The sequence below is a fragment of the Cydia pomonella genome, chromosome 2 (assembly GCF_033807575.1).
Source record: "Cydia pomonella isolate Wapato2018A chromosome 2, ilCydPomo1, whole genome shotgun sequence".
Classification (NCBI taxonomy): Eukaryota; Metazoa; Arthropoda; class Insecta; order Lepidoptera; family Tortricidae; genus Cydia; species Cydia pomonella.
This window is the reverse complement of record NC_084704.1, coordinates 760,971-784,838: the sequence shown is the minus strand read 5'-3', so window position 1 is coordinate 784,838 and position 23,868 is coordinate 760,971. Positions and strand designations below refer to the sequence as shown.

The window sequence follows — 23,868 nt, the reverse complement described above, 5'->3', positions numbered from 1 at the left end:
TTTTAATGCATTAACTGGTTCCCAAGATACAGGCTATGCCTAGTTTGGGGAACCTTTGTTCAAACGGTTTATTATAAAAATATCGCTGTTTGCATGCAACCTCAACTTAGTGTATATATTCACCACCGTTGAACCTATTTTTGTGAGTGCAATAATAAAATTATTTTTATTTTGTTTTCTTTTTTTTTCATTTAATATAGGTACTTTGAGATTTCGTATACCTAGAAATGCAGCATTCACTTCAATATGACGATCAACTTACTATGACGCTTTGATTCGTCTTTTACCTGAAACAAAAAAAAAACATCTATAAGTACACCATTATCAAATGCATGTTCAAATGATGGTACTGTAAAGAGAGGCCTAATGGGGAGTGCGTCGTTGAAGCAAATCAAGATGAATTAATTATATTATCTTCAGTTACGTTACAGCCATCCAATACTTAATAACGGCCTCTTTTGGAATGACGGCCCCTGCAATCTTCTCGGTCTGACAGCGACTAGACCGCCAGTTCTAAAATTTAGATAAACCTACTGCCGTTACTGCCAGACACTGTCCTTTGAGTCCATTAACCAAGAATACTGTAAAGCTGGCAGACCTTTACAGTACCTTTAGACCACCGCCGCCGGCAAGACTAGAACTTGTGACCTTTCGAGACACCGGTGCGATCGCTGCTACCCGAACTGAGCTATGAAGACTTTCCAGAATATAATTATATGTGACAAAGACCGTGTACTTACCATGGAAAGCCTCCTATTCATATACGTACTACAAATCTCAATTATTTATATTTTATCCCTTTTCAAAATTCAAAATTCAAAATTCAAAAATTTATTCTGCAAGTAGGCCTCAAGGGCTCTTTTACAAGTCAATACAACATTTATAGTAACATCATATAGTGACATGAAAAATACATAACAACATTTATAAATACAACAGCCAATACCTGGGTAAACATTACATAATAATAATCATAAAATAAATAATTAATACAATACAATAGAGATGTATAGTCTCTATAGTTAAAAACACATTAAATCTGGAGATGTAAAAGGTCCCCAATGTCAGAGTACTAATACTAATAAAATTTGGAGGTGTAAAGTCTCTCCAAGTGTCAAAATAAAATTTATACTAAATAAATAAACCGCGTCTGGACTGTTAAACTAGCAGTCTCATAAACTAATGCTACATTCTGTACATAACTAGTATGTACCAAGTCAAGTATATTATACAATATGACAGAGACGTATAGTCTCCACGGTAAATACATTAAGTTTGGACATGTATAAGGTCCCCACGGTCTGAGAAAAATAACTTTCTTACAAGTACATTAGTTCAAAGTGTGTCAAATTAACATAAACGATTATTAATTGATTATTATTAATTGAGGGTTATTTATGATGTCTTATGGTAAGTGCAAGGTCTTTTTTTGTCACTTCAATAAAACTGTCAATTTATACTCGTATCACCAGCAAGTCCGATACAAAACTTTATGAGCGTAAGAAGTGGAACCAGGTTTATGTCCCACATCAATACAATGTTGAGTCATAAAATCCTACTGCTGCGAAATTGTTAAACTTGCCACAAAAGTGTTCAATTTTGTAATTTTGTTAATGCTAAATAGCTAGTATTTTGTAGTTATATTATTTACATGACTTTTTGCAAATTACTTGATTATATTTAGGTTAGTGGCGAGTATGGGCATCCTAATACGAATGAAGTTGGTAAGAACCCGAATCTTTTGAGACTAAATATGAAGAACTCCAGTTCGAGTCTTTTAAGTCCCAAGTCGAGGCCTTTATTGAGCTTTTTATGACTATAGTGTTAAAAAATTAGTCGAGTCTTAAAGCAGCACAACACAACAGCTAAATAAGAGCATTCTCAAATTATTTTTTATTAATCCGAAACATCTGCAAGCGATACTACATTTTTTTTTTATATTTAAGGACAGTTTCAAAAATTCACAACCTCCGGCAAAACTAGAACTTGTGACCTTTCGGAACACCGGTCCGATGGCTGCTACCTGAACTGAGCTACGAAGGCTTTCCAGAAGCTTCAAATCTTTTCATTACTACCTTTATAGGTACTTACACGCCTTAGGGAGGCGCATGGCAACATCTACCGTAAGAATATTCTATCTTTACAGGCACCGGGATTTTCCATTTTTTCGTTTCATATAAAAAATCGTTTTCGCATTGTCCGATCCGATATCAGCTAGATAGAAAAAAGCTGCTAGAAAATGTCATATGGCATAAAGTCTATTGTACTCAGTGCTATATTTGTCTACCATTCTTCATCAACTCTCATCTACTCAAAGGTTAACTGGAAGAAATCCTTTAAAGGGTTCGCCTTTGTACTGCTTATCCTGTGCCATATTTATATTTTGTATTTTGTACAATAAGGGCCTCCGCTAGCTGGAGCGGGTACACGGAGCGGACGCGCGGGTTAACGAAAAATAGTATGAGCAACGCTAACTGAATCGGACGCGTGCGGCGGATTTCACCTACAAATAGAATCCGCGTGCGTGCGCACGCGGCGGGCGTCCGCGTCAGCTAGCGGAGGCCTTTAAGAGTTTATACATACATACATACATAAAGGCCTTTTATTCTTGCATTGACGCTTTCTTTTGAACGAACAAACTATAATTAAATGTGTAAAAAACCGGACAAGTGCGAGTCAGACTCCCCCACCGAGGGTTTATTTATTTATTTATTTAATCTTTATTGCACAAAAGAAAACCTTATAGTACAAAAGGCGGACTTAATGCCATAAGGCATTCTCTACCAGTCAACCTTTAGGCAAAGCAGAGAGATTGTGGGCGGTGCTACTTTAACAACAACAACCAAATATAATACAATAACATATCATACATACATAATACATACATACATAAATATACATACTTATATTTCTTATAATATATACATAAATAACGACAAAACATATAGAGCTTACCCATACATTATTATTTTTTCATTCTGCTAGCAAAGAAAGCACGTAAGGATTTTTTAAATGCAAACTTATTTTGAGCATTTTTGATGCCGTAGGGAAGTCCGTTCCAAAGACGGGCCGCCTGCACGGAAAACGAATTCGACATGAACCCAGTGCGGTGAAGAGGGATAGATAGAGACATATTGCCGGAAGAGCGAAGTTGACGGTCCCGGGTAACGCCGTAGTATTGAAATAGAGACTTAAGGTATTCAGGAGAATGAGGATCATTTAACACAGAAAAAAGAGTACACAACATGCGAACATTGCGTCGTTGACGAATGGGGAGCCAGCCGAGCTGGGAACGAAAAGATGAGACATGATCATATTTACGAAGGCAAAAAATGAAGCGAATGCAGTTATTGAGTAGCCGATCCAATTTGTCGAGAAGTTCTTCATTTAAGTCCGGATAACACACATCACCATAATCAATAATGGGCAAGATAAGGGAATTAATTAATAAAACTTTGGTTTTGATAGGCAGGAAGTGCTTAAATTTATTAAGAGCGTGAAGGGAACCCATGACCTTTCGACTGATCTCGGTAACCTGCGCTCTCCAACTCAGAGTACTATCTAAGAGAACACCCAGATCTTTAACACTTTGACTGAACCTTATTGGAGTGCCGTCAAAACTTACTGGTGTTATCGCGTCCAAGTCTATTCTTGCAAGCTGTCTGGAACTACCGATAACAATGGCCTGGCACTTGGAAGGATTTACAAAAAGGCCGGGTTCCATACTTTTTAGTATTTGTTGTTACTTATATAGCGGCATCAGAAATATTGTACATCATCTGTGAAAATTTCAAACCAACACAAGCATACTCAATATCATATATTGAATACATAATGAATGTATTCAATATCATATATTTAATACATACATATAATACATATAATGAATGTACTATAATATCACCTGCGCTATTATAGTATATCTACTCTAAGCAGGCACGTATCTCGTCTCGTCACATTTGACCGTAGAATACCACACTTAGACTACGACTAATAGAGCGATTATTAAGACCGATGTGTCACCATATGTATATCGCGCTCTTATACATCAACGTACGATTTTATACTAAAACAATTTATCAAGCCCAGCATTAATATTTTTTTTGCAATTTTTGTAATTGATTTAAGTCGTAAATATTGACACGTTAAACTGAAATGAGCGATCGGGTTCTCATACTATAAAATACGTCTTCCATTTAACTTAATTCAGCTCAGCTCAGCTTATTTAATTTTATTTAACAGTACAGGCCGCGTAGCCAAAGTGCAAATCGCTTACGCTCCGTGTCGATCGAGACACAACTGTCACTGTCGCACTAATATGGAAGAGTGATAGAGAGACACCAAGCGATTCGTTGTCGAAGCGATAGCGATTGTCACCTTGGCTAGGCCGGCTGATCAGATGCCATCGACCCTTCAACCAGTCCTTATTTAACCATACTTAATAATTTCTTATCAACTGTCTTATTTAACTGGTGGACTTATAATTCCTACTTATGAATGCGACAATAACTTTGTCATTCTGTCAACTCTTCACGCTTTAATCGCAGAACTGATTGGGAAGAAATTTGGTATTGAAATAGTTTGAAGCCCGGCTAAGGACAAAAATAGTTTAAATGTAAATATTTTTTTCTTTTTTACTGTGGAACGTACTACATTACAATCTATAAATTGTATATACATGTGGACCAGCAATTCAGAGATGTGGGTTCGAGTCCCACGATGGTCAGAGTTGATCATCGTTGATGTTTTCATTGTGATTGACATCTAGTTTTTATCAATAATCATCAACATTCCACGCAAACGAAGCTGCAGATAGAAGTTAGTTTAGTTTAAAAGCGCCAGGGTGGTTACTGTGAGGAGTCTTGGACTTGCCATCTACTAGGTAAAAGATCAATGTTTGCTGCGACGTAATGCGCCGAACACGAGTTTACCCAGAAAACAATGCGTAAGCGGTTTACAAGTTTGGCGTTTGCAAGATTAGTCTCTTCTCAAACTGACTCTGATCATCTGTCGCTATGTCTAGCATAAATTGATCCTTGCCTTTGGTATAACTTTGTATAAATTGAGACCAAGGTTATACTGGTTTGTGTATTATGGTTTTTTGTGAGTTGCTTCTTGTTTGGGCGTGAGTGTCGTAGTAAATAACAATATAATGTGTTAGGTACTTTGTGTTATGACGGTGAGTGATATTGACTAAGTATAGAAAGTAAAGAAAGTTTTTTTTTCGATAATATATAGCAGTCAAGGCTAAATTAGTTTTTATTTAATCATTTCAAAGCACTCATCCGCTTTGTTTCAATATACGGTTCCAATAAAAATACACGCAGTATAGTAATGAACGGACCCGGGTACGTCTTTAAACTACGTCCACAAGAGAGGTATGGGCATTGTGAATGTAATCTCGCTTTGTGTGGTAGGGCACAGCACAGCGGATGTCATTCCAGATCTAGAGCAGAGCCCAATTGGAGAAGTACCTCCACCTTACAGAAAACCGCAGTCAAATAACACTAGACCCTACTCATAGTGTTGTGCTCCTGCCGGTGATAAGGTTACCAGAGCTCAACGAGGGGAGGGAGGGTTGTTGGGGTAGGCAACGCGCATGTAACTCCTCTGGAGTTGCAGACGTACAAAAGCTACGGAGACTGCTTACCATCAGGCGGGCCGTATGCTTGTTTGCCACCGACGTAGTATATAAAAAAAGTAATATAAGTAGTATATATCTAGTAAGTATACCTTAGATAGTTACACTAAAAACCCTATAATGTACGCGGGTGCTTTCAACCTTATTTTAAGACAGAATTAGTGTTTATCCTTCGATAATAGTTGCCAATAACTGGTACTCAACAGTGTCCAATGTGCCCATCTTTGATTCGCACATTATGTATTATTTTTTAAATCATGATAATAAGAGAGGAAATTATAAGATGTAATGCACATTCGAGATTATATTACCGAAATGTCTTCTTTCTTATCGAAAACGTCAAATTCGGCAGATTGATCGTTCTAATGTCTTGGTGGTGCTACAACATTGGATAGGTACACGGGAAACAAAGAAAAATACGGTTTCATCATTTTTTAATAAAATTTGTTTGGAATAGGAAAATGTAGGAAAAAGATAATAGTTGTCTTTTTTTATTTAAGTCCCATAGGAAATTGGAATATTCTGTATCACAACTTTTGAAATAGAAATAATTTGTATATGTGTGCATACTTGTACTTATAGTACCTACTACAAAATATAGTAAAATACTGGTACTTATATTTTAATGTATATATTTTGTTTATTCTTATAAAAATTACAAATAAATAATAAAACAAAGTTGTATAAAATACTGATTGACTAATGTTTTATAGTACTCGTATTAATGATTTTTTATTGCATACATTTTGTATATCAATTGGCATTTAATTTACATATATTTAAAAGAACTTAATTTATTCTCATTTTAATTGTTTTTTGTTTTGTTTTTGTCAATCTGAATACTATTACTCTATATAATATATAATTTTATTTACTTAAGTCTAAATACATGAATAAAACAGTGTCGTCATACTAACAGACAACGCCTAAACTGTTAAATTTAGGAGATTTTATTAAAATATTATGAAAGATTTTCGACATTCCATCCCATCTATTACATAATGTAGTCCAATAATTTGATACATATAATACAAAGTGAACCAATTGTAAAATATACCCCAAGGGCGGTGAATATTGGGTTGAAAGTTTTAACAACTTCCCCTCGCTAGTTATACATAGGCAAGAGTTACCACACACCAATCCATCTTCCCAACCTTTCCCTTTAACCACATTGTTCCATAATGTATCCTTTTTATCTCAAATTCCCGGAATACCTACGAAGGAATCGTTCCCGTTCGTGATTGATTAGACAAACCCAACGCGCAGACGTATTGACAACAAATTGTTGTTCTCTGTTCTATCTTGGGAGACAATCATTTTATTCTATGTATTTTTTTTGTAATTTTCTTCCTGAAATTAGAAAGTCATATGTTTTTTTTAATCTTATTTATTTTATAAGCCATACATCTTATGATTAAGTCGGCTAAGTGATTTTATACGATTATTCTAAGAATCAGTCGTCAAAAATAACTGATGTCCGACGGTTGGATATTAATATTATAAACGCGAAAGTGACTCTGTCTGTCTGTCTGAAATTTGCTGATAGTTTGAGGCACGAGGAATAACATAGGATGGTTTTTAACAATCATTATCATCATCCCACGCAGACAAAGACGCGGGTAGAAGCTAGTGATTGGATAATTATGATTTAGTGATTTTCGTGGATTTGTCATATTGTTCATAAATAATTCGTCATGGATCACACATCTTTATTTCTCCGTTGTTAAGATTTTCATACACCCAAAAACTATTTATACCCAGATAAGTTTTAAACTCTATTTAAAAAACAGGTCTTAAGATTTTGCCCATCCTTTTCCTTAAACATAATATGGTAGACGAACGAGCAGAGAAGTTATTACCGTCGCCCGTGGACCTCACTCCAGAGAGGTTGCAAGTGGGTTGTCGGAATTGAAGACGGGAATACGCGCTTCTCTCGAATGTCTTCGAGACATCTCAAAAACATGCCAACCAAATTAACGATTCAATACCGAAAACACAAAAATAAACATCGTTTTCTTCTGTTCATTGAGCCGCGAAACAGAAAAACCCCCTTTCACTAAAGGGTCCCGATATTAGCTGACGGAACGTTTCGGAAAGCTAATCGTTTCTTTAATTCCGCCCTTCCCTACCCTTTACCCTAAACCCTTTTTAATCTTTGCACAATGACGGCAAGAAAACGGCCAAACAAAGCACATTTTTCACTTACGTTTGAATAAAAATCTGAGAGCCTGATGTAATTTAGGAGGGTTTACGGGGTGTAAATAGACTTGAGCTCGTTAATTTTTGTTTCCATTCAGAAAATTTCTAATTACGACAAAAGACAAAATTACGAGAGATTAGCAGCAGACCGTAGTGTTCAAGTAACTAAATGCTTAATCATTTTATTTTCAGATTGTCCATGCCATTTTACTGATGTTACTATATCACAATAGATTTAAGCAAGTGTTATAATCAACCGTTTTATTATATTGCAGTATACAATGGATTCCTATAGGTAATATAAAAGACTCAAAGACTTTTTTGTAATGGCAGTAGTGATTACTCAATTACTCATCCTCCCTGGTAAATCAAGAAATTCCTCCCTCAACTATCATGAAGTGGTTAAAGTTGTCATTTCCTACTTCAAACGTTCAGTAATATCATTTGGATTTTTTTTTAAAGTCTTGATCACTCGAATTATGGAGGTGGAATTAAGAGGAGTGGCATCTTTTATGGTAGAACTGTTGCAAAAGTGTCCAGCTGTCAGCTTTAATAATAGTTCCAAAAATCTACAGAGTAGCGCTAGAGTAGAACCTAGGCGTTATTGACGGAGTGAATTGCGGTGTCTATGACTTGATTTTTTGTTCAAGTACTCTAGGTATTGAAGCGCCACCTATTTAAAGTTTTTTGATGACTCTTTTTCGTACATGGAGATTTCGTTCCTTATCTCCACCTTCCGTAACTCGAATGAAATAAAAAATGTCTTTAAATAAAAAATTTCAAACTCTTCCACAAAATAGCGCTGTTATTTGAATTATTTTTTGGGTTCCATTGCTTGCTGTCTGGGTTCTTGGCGATGAATGTGTTAAATCCGTAGCTGGTCACAATTTTGTTACGGAAAACCGCTAATACACAACTCGAACAAACAGGCTCTCACCTTGGATGCATATTGACTCTGATTACGCTAACTTTGCACCAACCTTGGCAATCAGAATACATACTTATCCATATAGGTAGCACTTGGCATGAAAACTTATCGTGGACCGACTGTACGGTCTCCGTTCCTACGGGAACTACCCAGTCGTATGTGTTTATCTTTAAACTATCGGAATTGGAAATAAATATAGCAATAGTTTGACGTCTAATATCAAAACTGGCGCACCATCAACACTGTTAACTGATAATTCGAAAACTTTGCCAAGGTCTACACCTCATAAAACCCACGGTCCTACCCATACTACTAATTACTTCAATGTAATTTAAACCATTTTTGATTGGAACAGAATTGCATTTCATTGTTTCGTTTTGACAAAGAAATTCAACCATATTTCCTACATCATTCATTTTAAATTCAAACGGTTTTTTTTTGTATGGTGGGCCTTGGAAGGTTTGAAAATGTTATAGTAAGAATACTTTCAAAATATGCGACCGCTCTGGATAGAGTGCAACTATAAGAATAAATATTTACCAAAGTATAACTCAATATTAACATTGATTACGTCGTTAACAAAATTTACAACTTCACACCTTAAACAATCGACTTCGGTTCATTTACTTAATTTAGTTTAATCAACACCTTATCGGCATGTCTTTTAATAAATAAATTGATTCCTCACACGTCAACCCGTGACCACGGATTGGTTTAAAAGGTCTGATCGTCGGCGTATGGGCATCTTCAGTGAGCAACTAGCCCACTGAGAGGTCCAAAATGGTGTGGAAATTTGGACTTCTTTGTTTATTGGCGACCGTCGTCTTCGCCCAGGGTAAGTTGAAAATATATTTTTTATAATAATTTAATTTATTTCATTAGTTTGGCTAGCAAAACCTTGAGTCAAAAATCTTATTAACTTCCCATGTAAAGTTGGTGTTTAAGTCGCGTGTAAGCGGCATAATGTTGTTTTTATGCTCTAGTGCATAAAGTTATATAACAAAATAGGTCAAGTACAAGCATTTCATAAAATGATCAAACTATGACCTGGCCACGACACCTATAATATTTGAAGAGATCCTTGGTCTTCTTTTATATCTCATCTTGAATCCTGACCAGTGTACCATTTGTAAATATTTTCGACGAAACAATAAGTTTCCACATCAATATATAGCCATTTTATTAGAAACCAGACAAAAATAAAGATCCCACGAGATCCTTTCCCAAGCACATTCATTTTATTTATTATATCCAAGTTTTGAATTTGGCTTTTCACTTGGCTAATACAATATTTTAAATTCATTTGACATAGAGCTGGGGTATAAAAATAGTTTGAAGGATATCTAACCTTAAAATATTTTATGACCCTTTGATATCAGTTTTTTTTTTTAAATTTAAATTCGTTTATTGAGTAGCTTTATTATATACTTAGAGAATAAGTATAACTAACTATCAAGCAGTGTAATAACTGCTAAAGAAATCCACATAAAGTGACGTTATCTATGAAAAGGGACCTTATTATCGATGGCGCTTCCGCCGTTATAAACGATGCTCCGATACAAATACATCGCTGCGCGACGCTGTGCGGCGTGAAGCGCGATCGACAATAAGGTCCCTTTTCAAAGATAATGCCAACATTTAAGTATGAAAGTTATTTTACCTCTGAATATTAATTCAATAAAATTGTATTGTTTCAGATGACTACGGACGCAGTGGTGAGTAGTAAATTCATAGAAAAATCTAACCTCACGATACCTTAAAAGCCCAAAAGCAATCTACAATTATTATTTTCTAGTTCGGATATGACTAAATAACCTCAATTCACCGAAGATGTCATTAAATTGTGTTTAACTAGCTGTTGACTACGACTTCGCTCGCGTGGATTTATATACTGGTTGTTGTAAGTTTACATGAACTTTATACAGCTAAAAACAGTTCGAAAGATATGACGTTTGTGTCACAATGTTTTGCTCTAAAGTTTCAACTACCCAAATAGAAAAAAATATTTGTTCTCGATACAAACTGTCAGTTTCAACGAACATCTTTTTACCTCCCTTAGAGGATACATTAACAAAAACACTGCATTTACTTCTCTTGTTATCTAACTGTTAGGGATATGAATCAAACACCAAGTTCGGGCTGAGACTGACTCGTACTTTATTTGCTTACCCACATGCATGATATCACAAATATCAGATCTAGCCACACTAACAGTGTGTCTATCTCCGAAGTTTCAAATCCTTAAAAAAAAGTTCCCTGCACAACCTTTTAACCCCTTTTTTACCACCTTGGGGGATAAATTATCAAAAACGAAATATCACTTTTCTTGTTATTTATTTAAATATCATTTTATGACTTAAGTTCCTAGCTTAAAATAAAACTGCTTATACAAATTTTCATTCCTTTTTGAATGTAGAAAAATTCCCATCGATTGTCTTTCAACAACAATTAGTATTCAAACTAAATAAAATCCGGGTAAATTATCACATCATAAAGTACACTTATAGTAAAAGCTTTCAGCATTTCGCCCTTGTTCATTATTCGGGGCGTCTCGATTCATATATATCTAACTATTTTCTATCCACTAATACTGAACAGATTTCCTTGAATCAAATCTTTGATACCCTAAAAAAACAACCGAAATTGATTCACTTAGTTTGAAACCTGCATAGATTCATATGGGTGGAATTACAAATTTCCAAAAAAATACCTAAGAAAGGGTTTTAAAATAAAAAAGCATGCAATAAATATACATTGTAGGCTTAAATTTTTTAAATCTCTCTTTGAATATAATAAAAGTAATCCTTTTAACTAGATTTCTTTGTTTCAGGCCTAGCCAGCGCCATTGCGAATGCCGAAGCTCTTGCCAACGGCTACGGAGGCGGCAGTGCAAGCGCTGACGCAGAAGCGAACGCTATAGCCAACGGACTCGGAGGAGGCAGTGCCAGCGCCAACGCTCTTGCCAACGCTCTAGCTAACGGAGGATTCGGAGGAGCTAACGCCAATGCCAATGCTCTTGCAAACGCCTTGGCAAATGGAGGAGCTGGAGGAGCGAGTGCGGATGCCATCGCCAACGCATTAGCCAATGGAGGCGCTGGAAGCGCCAGCGCCAATGCTCTAGCTAACGCTTTAGCTAATGGAGGTGCAGGCGGAGCTAGTGCCAATGCTCTCGCTAACGCCTTAGCCAATGGAGGTGCTGGAGGAGCCAGCGCGGACGCGATCGCCAATGCCCTGGCTAACGGTGGTGCTGGTAGCGCTAATGCTCAAGCTATTGCCGATGCTATCGCCAATGGAGCTGGTGGCAGCGCCAGTGCCGACGCTATAGCCAACGCTTTAGCCAACGGAGGTATCAGAGGAGCCAGCGCTGATGCCATAGCTCAAGCCCTTGCTAACGCCGGAGCTGGAGGCAGTGCTAGTGCCGATGCTATTGCTAATGCGCTCGCTAATGGAGGTGCTGGTGGTGCAAGTGCGGACGCAATTGCCCAAGCTCTCGCAAACGCTGCAGGTGGTAGCGCTAGCGCTGATGCCATCGCGAACGCTCTCGCTGGAGGTGCTGGCGGTAGCGCTCAAGCTCAAGCTCTTGCCCAAGCTCTTGCTAATGGCGCAGGTGGCAGCGCAAGCGCCGACGCTATTGCTAATGCCCTCGCCAATGGAGGCGCCGGTAGCGCTAGCGCTCAAGCCCTCGCCCAGGCTCTCGCCAACGGTGCCGGCGGTAGCGCCAGTGCTGATGCCATTGCCAACGCTTTAGCCAACGGAGGAGCTGGTAGCGCTAACGCTCAAGCCCTCGCCCAAGCTCTTGCCAACGGTGCAGGCGGTAGCGCCAGTGCTGATGCCATTGCCAACGCTTTAGCCAACGGTGGAGCTGGTGGCGCTAATGCCCAAGCCATAGCTCAGGCCCTCGCTAACGCTGCAGGAGGCAGTGCTAGCGCCGACGCTATTGCCAACGCTCTTGCCAACGGAGGTGCCGGAGGAGCCAGTGCTGAAGCCATCGCCCAAGCCCTTGCGAACGCCGGAGCTGGAGGCAGCGCCAGTGCCGATGCTATTGCTAATGCCCTTGCTAACGGTGGAGGCAGTGCAAGCGCTGATGCTATTGCTAATGCCCTAGCCAGTGGAGGAGCCGGCGGCAGCGCCCAAGCCCAAGCCATTGCCCAAGCTCTCGCCAACGCCGCCGGCGGCAGCGCTAGCGCTCAAGCCATGGCCCAAGCTCTCGCTGACGCTGAACCTGGCAGTGCTAGTGCCTCAGCCCTAGCCCAAGCTCTCGCAAACGCCGCAGGAGGCAGTGCTCAAGCTCAAGCTCTAGCTCAAGCTCTCGCTAATACTAGAGGCGGTGGCGCTAGCGCCAGTGCTCAAGCCCTCGCCCAAGCTCTCGTTAACGCCGCTGGAGGTACCTCAAGTGCCCAAGCCATGGCCCAAGCCCTCGCAAACGCTGAACCCGGTAGTGCTCAAGCTTCAGCTCTAGCACAAGCTCTCGCTAATGCTGCAGGTGGAACCGCTGATGCTCAAGCTCTTGCGAACGCACTTGCGAACTCTAGAACAGGTGGTGGTGCTAGCGCTAGCGCTCAAGCTCTCGCTCAAGCCCTCGCTAACGCTGCAGGCGGCAGTGCTACCGCTCAAGCTATGGCTCAAGCCCTAGCTGATGCTGACACCGGTAGCGCAAGCGCTCAAGCTTTGGCCCAAGCTCTCGTAAGTGCTGCAGGCGGTAGTGCTCAAGCACAAGCTATTGCCCAAGCTCTTGCAAACACACGAGGTGGTGGCGGTAGCGCTTCAGCTCTAGCTGAAGCGTTAGCGAGCGCCGTTGGTGGTAGCGCAAGCGCCCAAGCGGTCGCACAGGCCCTCGCAAGTGCCGCAGGAGGCAGCGCGCAAGCGCAAGCCCTTGCTCAAGCAACTGCAAGCGCTGCCCCCGGCAGTGCAAGCGCCCAAGCTCTCGCTCAAGCTCTAGCTAGCGCTGCAGGCGGCAGTGCCACGGCCCAAGCCCTCGCCTCCGCCCTAGCCAACGCTGGCGGCGCCAGTGCTAGCGCCCAAGCTATTGCCAATGCCCTTGCTATTGGAGGCAGTGCCGATGCTTCTGCTATTGCAAATGCAAACGCGCACGCAACCGGATTCATACCTCCTCCTCCACCGGGTAAGTATTTTGTATATTTTGTTAAATTATTTATATTTGGAGATAAGACAATTTTTTCTCGACATACGCCAATCTAAAAGTATCTGGATTACATGCAAACAGAAAATCGAGCTTCGATTGGCATTTTCCATAAACGGTTGTCTGTCAGCTAGTCCTCTTGTTCATTTGGTTTGATTGAAGCCTACATAAATTGCAGTACTCCAAGTTTTTTGTAAATACTTTTTTTTTTTCATTATATCTGCCTAACATATTTATATTACAACCTATTATTGTCGTGTTTAATTTATTTAAACATGTTCCAGCTCAATGCTCATACAACGGCCAGATGATAGTGAGAGTAGTCCCTGGTACCGAGAAATACGTTCCCTGCCCCGCTGTTGAGGTCTGCGGATGCTTCCAGACCCCAATTGGTGGACTCTATCTGAGCTGCCGACGATGCCCCGGTTGTGGTAAGTATTATTTTAAGCCATTTGGATTCATAAAAATTAGAAGCTTTTAAAACGGTACCGTACCTACACACAAAAATTAGCGACATTCTTGTCATTTGTGCACATACAAAAATATATAATATAAAACATCAGCAAAAATATATAGCTCCGTTACCAAGTTCCTTAGTGAAGCATTGAAAACAACACGCAATTTTTGTGTCCTTGTAGCCTTCACTTTGATGAGGGAAATATTAATTTTATATCTTGACCTTTGGTACTGATTTTGTCCAAATTAGAGATCAGATTTCATGATATTCACTAAAATCACCTAAGTGAACACAGGTGAAACTTTGGACGAATATATATTTGATCCCCCAGGCGATCCTTCGAGAAACTTCGAGAATCTTTAGATCACAATCCCCTGGGTGATTTTAGTGGACAGATGTCCAGTAGGACACCCTAGAATAATTTTTGAAACTCAGGTGATAATAATAGACATATTTGTCCACTAAAATTACCAGGGGATTGTGCTAGATATAGCGTACAGTTGCCATCACCAAGGTGTTCACAAATATCTGAACACGCCTCTATTATCAAGGCGTTAGAGTGGGTGTTCAGATATTTTTGAGAACCTCGTCAGCTTCGATATATCTGATGGCAACTGTACAATTAGATCGCTTATTTGTCCAATATAACTGGATGATCCCCTGAGGTGGTCTTAGTGGATATCGTGAATTATTTCAGTTCCTCGTGATCCGAGACACGCTTCACTACCAACAATTTTGCCCATTAGTCCATTTTTACCAGGTGGGTTCATATCAAGTGCAGAATTCTCTCTCAAAAATACTCTATTTGATTGTTTACAAACCAGGTCTGAAACGAATTTATTACTTAATAACCAATCCCTACACATTCGACATACAAACCCAGAATACTATCAGTAACACTTTTATCTAACCATCTGTGAACAGTGTTTGCAACAAAGTTAACTAGCTGTCAAAACAAATAGACAAATAATTATATGTAAAAATTAACTGTTCTCTCTCTGTTAATTAAAGAGTAAGGCTCTTGTCGGTGGAGTAGACGCCAGTTTTCGCGATCCTCGGCCAAATTCTTTAGATCCCTGTAAGACAAGACATTTGCTTTTCCTTTTAGTTGCTGCGTATAACTTACTGAAACTGTTCTGTCAGGGGTAAAATGGCGAGCTTTGATTTCTCTGACAACGTGTTTATTTGTCATCTTGAATGTACAATACATATATACGCAATTTAGTCAATGACTTATCGTAATCAATTTGTGAAATGTATATATATTTTTTATGTAACTCTGATAATCATGTTCTTTTTGTTACAGTACCACCTGGCCCAGGTATGTACGACAAATCTAACTAGCTTTACAAAATATATGCCTTACTAAATACATAGCTTAGAATATTCTTACACAAATTGACTTAGCTCTACAGTGAGCTCAATATGGCTTGTGTTGTGGGTACGTAGAACGATAAATATAATTATATAGAAAACACCCATGACTCAGGAACAAAATATTTGTGACGTTCTCAAGCAAAAGGTGCCACAATGTCGCTTGCCATAAAGACGCGCTGACAGGTTATTCGTATCAATATACGAGCAAATTGCGCCCTTATGGTAAGCAACAATGTGGTGCCTTTGATTGAGAACGTCACATTTGTGCTCATCACACAACTAAATGCCCTAACCGGGATTTGAACCCAGGAAGTCTTTAAGTAGTCTTTAAAACTTGGAAACCGTTATTTTTACTACTTGTTGTTATCCGATTGAGCTAGCTATTTATATAGCTATGCCAGCTGATCTGACGATGAAGATTGGAAGTGTAAATAGGAACTAGGTGATAATACAATCTAATCTCATTATGTTAGGGTTTGTTAGAATCGACTTGATGAGCATCAGATTGGTATCTTGAAACAAAATTACAATCATCGATAAAAAAGATTATTTTAGACAAAAAAATAATAATTTTCCATTAGTTTATATCTAAAACAGAACGCTTATATTGTTTACAGCACCTCGTCCAAAACCAGGTATGATTAAAAACAAAAAAAAAACGATACGAAAAAGTTAAACAATTTAAATATAAATTTATTTCATAACATCATGTAATTATACAAATATTATTTCATTTAGTCCATTATCAAGGGGAACAATAAATTTAAATTTGTTTCCAGAGTTCTATGTTTCAGTTAACCGGGGATGTCGTCGCGAGCTGAGGCTTGTTAATAATAAAAACATTTTTTTTCTCAGTTCCCATTCCGATTCCGGATGTAATACCGTTTCCGAGACCGATTCCAGGGCCCACCCCGATCCCCATACCGATACCAAGACCGACCCCAATACCGTGGTGTAAGTATCCTGTTTAAAACTAGTCAAAATGTAGCCTAAAGTTCACAAACATCTTTACAATGTTTGTATTTTTTTATGTCGTAGAGGCGTGTAATTTGTTTTAATTCGTTAGCTTGCAAAGAGCTTAGCATTAATGCTGAGGCGGGACCATTTCGTGGTAAACTATTTATTTATTCTATGTTTCTTTTTTTTTGTTATGTTGTTATACTTTTGTATGTCATAGTTTATCACGAATAAATGCAATGATTTCTGATTTCTGATTTCAAAGATGTCTCGCAGTGGCTGGCCAAAGTAGACTACCACTGCCATGCCAATGCCAGCGAACTGCTTGACTAAGAGTATAAAAATAGTCAGCATCAATCCAGATGGATTAGAACCCGCAACCTTTTATGTCAATATTTCAATACACGTAATTTAACTTACCAAATGGTGGCTGTAATTACCAAAAGGTGTCCAAATCATTCTATTCCTCCCTTACTTATAAGGAGTTAACACTAAAGAACAACAAAAACTGGCCACTTGTAAGAAAACTTCATTCAAAATTTACTCGTTTTGATTGTTCTTGATTACATGATTGTTCGTATTTTTCAGGCCCACCACCAACCGTGATCCCTGGCCCGCCACGACCATACCCAGTACCAGTCCCAGTTCCGAGCAAACCCGTCGTTATCCCGGTACCAGTCCCGGTCCCATCTCCGCCGAAGAAGATCTACGTTCCTGGCCCAGTAGTGAGGGTCCCGGTTCCAGTGAGAGTACCCGTGCCAGTACCGCAGCCCTACCCAGTACCATCCCCACCTAAGATCATCAGAGTCCCATACCCTGTACCAGGCCCAGTTGAAAAGATATACGTGAAAGTCCCGGTACCTTCCCCGCCCATCAGAATACCGGTCTTCGTCCCTGGTCCAGAGAGGGATGTTCCCGTACCTGTACCAGTACCGTCACCCCCGGTCCGCGTTCCGTACCCGGTCAACAGATATATCACAGTTCCTGGCCCAAGAGTGCTTGTTCCTGTACCTGTTCCAGTGATCAGTAAGTATTCCATATTTTTTGGATTATGAGTGTATAAAGTGTTGAGCTAACGCATCTTTAATTCATCTTATTTTCAGGAAACAAAGTCTTCCCGGTACCCGTCGTCATATACGTAGGTATGGAACATTTGCATCATTATTTTATTTACGTGATCTAAAGACAAAAAGCAATGTTAAAAAATATTATCACAAATTTATCGTGACTTAAAACTGTACTAATCTGTGACTTAACTGAATTAGTAATATTAGTATGATCGAGTAACAAGGACAACTCTGCATTATAATTAATTTATAACTAAAAAAATTAAATAAAAAAACTTACTGAAACTCTGAATATATCAAAAGTATTGTATAGCTCCATAAACGGCCTCTTAGTCAGTAGTGATATTCTACAAAGCTGAAGGTCCTGGATTCAAAACCCGGTATAGGTATTTGTTTGTGTATTTATCGTGAATATTTGTTCCTGGGTTATGGATATTTTCTGAGTATATAAGTATTTATATATACAAGTATTTTCTTTAATCTACTCGTATCTTTGATATATATCGTCGACTAGTACCCAAAATACAAGCATACCGCGAGTCTAACTCGATTTGTGTAAGATTGATCCACAATTATTAAAATATCAAGGTATATAGGAATGGTAGGCCTTTTTTAGGCATCTGGGTGGCTAGAGGTAATTATATTTAAATACTTTCTAAGAAAAGTTAAAGAAAATGTATGATTTTGTTTACAGCCCCTGAATGCAGGTCCCACGAACCGAACATACCATTCCCGAAACCTGGCGATTCTTGCGTGATCCTCACCTGCCGCGTCAAATACAACTACATTTACATCGAGAGCTCCAGAATCCCTGGCTGTGGAAGTAAGTCAAGGATTTTAAATCTCTGTTACGATTTACTGTACAGTGGTTAATACTCGTAACCTACTATTGAACCCTAAAAGGCTCAAAAATATCAGACTCGTCTAAATAATTCAATTGTACATATCTAAACTTTTAGTGCCAGCTGAGACTTTTTAATGATAGAAAATGTATGGTATATTTTATTTGATATGCTATCTAGCTGATTTGTGTCAGAAAAATAGAAGCAATAATTTATTGTGGTCCTTAGATCATAGGCATGATAGTATTATTTTTTTGACATGGTGCCTTTCACCCGAGTTAAACGCTTTACTTCTTAGAATATTAAATACAATAATATAACCTTATAAACAATTAATAATGTAAACTAAAACCAAAATATGACTAAATTAAATCTAAAATAAAACTAAAATAAATCTAAAAATGGCCCCTGCGGTATAGTGCCGAAGACGCTGGCAGCATTTCCTCGCTGGATCGTTAGACTGATGCGTTGAGCGAGGAAGCTGCCAGATCTTTGATAGTATTATTGATATAAAATATATGTTTCAGTTCCAGTCCCACCCCCACCGCCACCACCAACTCCAATATGGATCCCTACTGAGGCTCAAGCTCAAGCTCAAGCCCAAGCTCAAGCTCAGGCTCAAGGTACTGTTTTTTTATTTTATTACACTTTACTTCTTTTATCTTTACTTGTTCATCATTAGAAGATATCCGAAGAGGCAATCATGATGATAATTGCAGGATACTATACTCGTATGCAATAAAATAATTTGTATGATAATGTCAATGTTATAATACTACTGAGTAAACTTGTTAAACTCCACTATTGTGAAAAGATTCATGAAACAGCACCTCTTAAGCTGGGCTTTAAGTATTTACAATAAAGTTTACCAGTCGATTAGTAATGAGCACTACGAATTGTTAGTTAACAGTGTGGACTGTGGACTAATTACTAATAGCAAGACACTTAATTAACCATCCATGAACCTTACATCTTTACAATAAGGTTGACGAATAGATAACATTATTTTTCGTACACTTTCAGGAGGCGGATGGGGAAGCAGCTCAGCAGAAGCTCAGGCTCAAGCGCAGGCTCTAACCAACGGTTACGGTGGTTTGGCTGACGCTCAAGCTCAAGCCCAAGCTCAGGCTCTAACTGCTGGGCTCGGAGGCGGCTCCGCTGACGCTCAGGCACAGGCTCAGGCTCTAGCTCAAGGTATTTGGAACAATGAATTTCCAGTTCATGGAGACGGCCGCTATATAACAGCACCGCTATCTTTGGAAACCAAAACTTTACACGTACGAATGAATTGTCTTCATGCATATTAAAATACTACTAGTTTTCTTCAAGTAAACCCTATGGAACCCTGAAATTTTGAATCTAGCCCCTTTTATAAACCACCAGATAAATTTACATTTTCTGTTCATAAATGATTTCATAATTTCCAGGTCTCGGAGGTGCCGGAGGTTCAGCTCAAGCTCAAGCTCAAGCATTAGCTCAAGCCCTAGGTTTAGGTGGCGGAGCGGCTGACGCTCAAGCTCAGGCACAGGCTCTTGCTCAAGGTAGTACTAGTATTAGGCCGTTTAGAATTCACACATTTGCTATTTGAAAATGGGAATGTCTATTTAAAGTTATACCCCTTGCATTGACACCTGATAAATCAATTACAAATTGATAATGAAAATTACCATCTGAATAGCCCTCACCTTGAAGTTAGGCGTTTTCCCAAGAAGAAAGCGCTATATAAAATTACATATCCAGTTTATAAAGAAGTTCATAATTTATAGGTCTTGGAGGTGCTGGAGGTTCAGCTCAAGCTCAAGCTCAAGCATTAGCTCAAGCCCTAGGTTTAGGTGGCGGAGCAGCTGACGCTCAAGCTCAGGCACAGGCTCTTGCTCAAGGTAGTACTAGTATTAGGCCGTTTAGAATTCACACATTTGCTATTTGAAAATGGGAATGTCTATTTAAAGTTGTACCCCTTGCATTGACACCTGATAAATCAATTACAAATTGATAATGACAATTACCATCTGAATAGCCCTCACCTTGAAGTTAGGCGTTTTCCCAAGAAGAAAGCGCTAGATAAAATTACATATCCAGTTAATAAAGGATTTCATAATTTATAGGTATTGGAGGTGCTGGAGGTTCAGCTCAAGCTCAAGCTCAAGCATTAGCTCAAGCCCTAGGTTTAGGTGGCGGAGCAGCTGACGCTCAAGCTCAGGCACAGGCTCTTGCTCAAGGTAGTACCAGTATTAGCCCGTTAGAATCCACACATTTGGTATTTGAAAATTGGCATTTTTTTGTAAAAATGTACATGCTACTGTACAACTAGCGTTTAAGATTTTGGAATTTTTATATTACTTCCATTCCGACTCACGACCTCTTTCAATCCCACGTTTGCTCATTTTGTTACGGTCATAGAAGTTTCATTGAAAACGTAACCAAATGTACCCAAAAATTGGGGTCTTTTTTCTTGGTAAGGAAGGAAAGAGTTGTTCTTCAAGAAAGCTGTATGGGCCGTGACGTTTTATACATATACCACGTCGGTGGCAAACAAGTAAACGGCCTGCCTGATGGAAAGCGGTTGCCGTTGCCTATCCTCTTAAGGCCCAGCCATAGAAATGAAAACTCCAAAATTTGCCACTGGAATTTGAACCTATAGTGCACGGAATACAGTTGATTTTATTTTGTTTGAAAATTGCACGAAACAAAACAAATGCAACTCTGTCCTAATTGAATATGATTTAAATTTAATCGAACTGAATAAGTCCTATAGGTAGGACCTTGGGCCTTACGAGGATATAGACGCCTGCAACTCCAGGGGTGTAACATGCGCGTTGCCGACCCTTAAGAAACCTGTGCACTCCTTTATTAAATATTCAGTTTTTAAAGGATTTCATAATTAACAGGTCTTGGAGGTGCCGGAGGTTCGGCCCAAGCCCAAGCACAAGCACTAGCTCAAGCCCTAGGTTTAGGTGGTGGTGCCGCTGACGCTCAAGCCCAGGCTCAAGCTCTAGCTAACGGACTTGGAGGCGGTGATGCTCAAGCTCAGGTAAATCTCCATATTTAACATTAGAGACTGCATCTATGTTACGTTATAAGAATTATTTATTTTAAGATCATTACAATAAAGATCATTATAATCTAACGTTGACCCAGGTATTGGTTGTTATATTTTTAGGCCTTTTCACTAGCCTGTGTACCATGAAAACCGGTTAACAATAATCAAATACACGTCAATATCGAACCCCGTACATTTTGTCAGGGAAATGACAGTCAGACGTGATGGTTGAAGATAAAATTTAAATGCCCTTATAGATATTGCTATACATTTTTATGGCATTATACGATGTCACTGTAAATATTGTTTTGACGTATAAAAGAGCCCTTTCACATGACTTGTCAATTCTAAAATATGGCCAATATTACAGAATATTTTTTGAATATTGAATTTCAGGCCCAGGCTCAGGCTCAAGCAGCTGGACTACAAGGCGGATGGGGTGGAGCTGATGCTCAAGCCCAAGCCCAAGCTCAAGCTCAAACTCAAGCTCAAGGCTTATTAGGAGGTTGGGGAGGAGGCGCGTCGCAAGCTCAATCGCAGGCTCAGGCCCAATCTCAAGCGGCAGCTCTCGCGCAAGCTTTAGCTCAAGCTCAAGCTCAAGCTCAAGGTACAAAACCTCTCTTTTTCTGTAGAGAACGCTCCCGCTGATTTAATATGGCAAGAACCGGGAATTCTCGGTTCCGGTAGCGTGGCAACCCCGTACAAGTATCACACAGAATTGCATCCGTGACTTCAATTTAATATGTCTACACGATTTTTGATGCGTCAATTGTATACCATTTTAATTACTCGTATCAAGGCAATCGCTTTGAATCAAACTTTAGTACTGATAGTAGATGAACATGAAGCTATACTTGGTATAAAGAAGGCTATATCAGTACGCCTAAAATAGAAAAAATAATATTTAAAAGGCTCAATTTTTTTTATAAACCGTACGTTAAGTTACGTAATGGTTGATATTTCTTCCATTATTAGAACTTAGATAAGGTCTGTTTTTTGGCAGAACGTGCTATAATGCTACTTATACTGTAGTACCTTTAAAGAAACCATTTATCTTTTTTCAGGCATAAACAGAGACGGAAACTAAGAGAAAACTCAACAAATGATAACTAAGGATCAATCTATCAACACAACGACAACAAGCAAGGTAGTTAAGTTAAGCATTGTAAAAATAGACTAAGCACACCTCTTTTTAATAAAATCTAGTGGGATTCAATATTCGTTTCATTTCTTTGATTAACTATTATCGATAATATACAGCGTCCCTGATACTTATCATGAAAATCCTACTAACATAATGAATGTGAAAATTGTATGTTACTTTCAGGGCAATTCGAACATGCACTGATATCAGAATGATTGTATCATGTTATTTAGTTATCGTGCATCTGGCCCGTGCCAATCATGTACGGGCAAGTACGAGCCAAATGCACGATAACTTAATAGCATGATTTAAATATGATTGTGATGGTAACATTTGGCACTTAGGTAGGTAGTTTATAACTCATCACATCTCTCATAATCAAACACATGAGATTTACATCCCTTAATTTACTCCAAAAGGCGTTGAAAGTAGGGTTAAAAGTACGGGAGAACTATTTAAGAGGATGTTCAGAATAGATTCGCCGTTTAAAATATTCTGGCCGTTTAAAATGTTCTGCGTTGAAGAACCCATGTAAACACCCCTATTATAGAACAGGCACCAGTAATGGAATGGTTTAGACAAATGCTGTAAAACAAGTATTTTACCATCAGTTTTTTAATCGCTGCCAACATTTTATCATAGACAAGAGCCAAAGAGCTGCTTAAGTTTAATTTTTCAATGATTGATGACTGGAGCAAAACCACAGTTTTAATTGGTTAATAATATTGAAACTAATTGCAGTAGCTTTCATTAAATACATAGAAAACATAAAGGATGCATTGGACATTCAAGTTTTAAATAGAAATGAAACGGTAGAAATTTTACAAGTGTCGGTGAAATATCAAAAATACTCCAAATTTTCTCTTAAATGTTCCATGATTACAATTTTTTGAAGAACCCCGTCAGGGAGTACATTCTACAGCATCAGCATTCACAAAAACGTGCACTACCCTACTTAATCAATCAAATAATCGACATTTATAGCGAACCAGCAGCCTACATCGAATCAAATTATATGCCAGTGATTGTAAATTTAACCTAACATGACACGGGCGAATCGATTACCATGGTAGGGC

At 38.8% G+C, this 23,868-nt stretch overlaps 2 protein-coding genes across 5 annotated transcripts in view; one reads left to right on the top strand and one right to left on the bottom strand.

Annotated features, from left to right (window-relative positions):
- LOC133515617 (uncharacterized) overlaps window positions 1-23,868 on the bottom strand; it is a 1,004,237-nt gene that overhangs the window by 373,760 nt on the left and 606,609 nt on the right.
- LOC133530855 (PE-PGRS family protein PE_PGRS30-like) lies at window positions 9,491-22,864 on the top strand. 4 transcript variants are annotated; one of them, XM_061868913.1, is made up of 19 exons: window positions 9,491-9,603; window positions 10,466-10,483; window positions 11,599-13,890; window positions 14,193-14,339; window positions 15,063-15,125; window positions 15,672-15,686; window positions 16,360-16,377; window positions 16,598-16,696; window positions 17,288-17,725; window positions 17,803-17,841; window positions 18,461-18,589; window positions 19,136-19,231; window positions 19,632-19,802; window positions 20,036-20,149; window positions 20,375-20,488; window positions 20,714-20,827; window positions 21,497-21,639; window positions 22,045-22,255; window positions 22,713-22,864. In XM_061868913.1, exons 1-19 carry the CDS (start codon window positions 9,549-9,551, stop codon window positions 22,733-22,735), a joined length of 4,299 nt encoding a protein of 1,432 aa, XP_061724897.1. In that variant the 5' UTR covers window positions 9,491-9,548; the 3' UTR covers window positions 22,736-22,864. The 4 variants fall into 4 exon arrangements, with proteins under 4 accessions (XP_061724897.1, XP_061724906.1, XP_061724903.1 ...); XM_061868922.1 differs by lacking the exon at window positions 15,063-15,125; XM_061868919.1 differs by lacking the exon at window positions 16,360-16,377.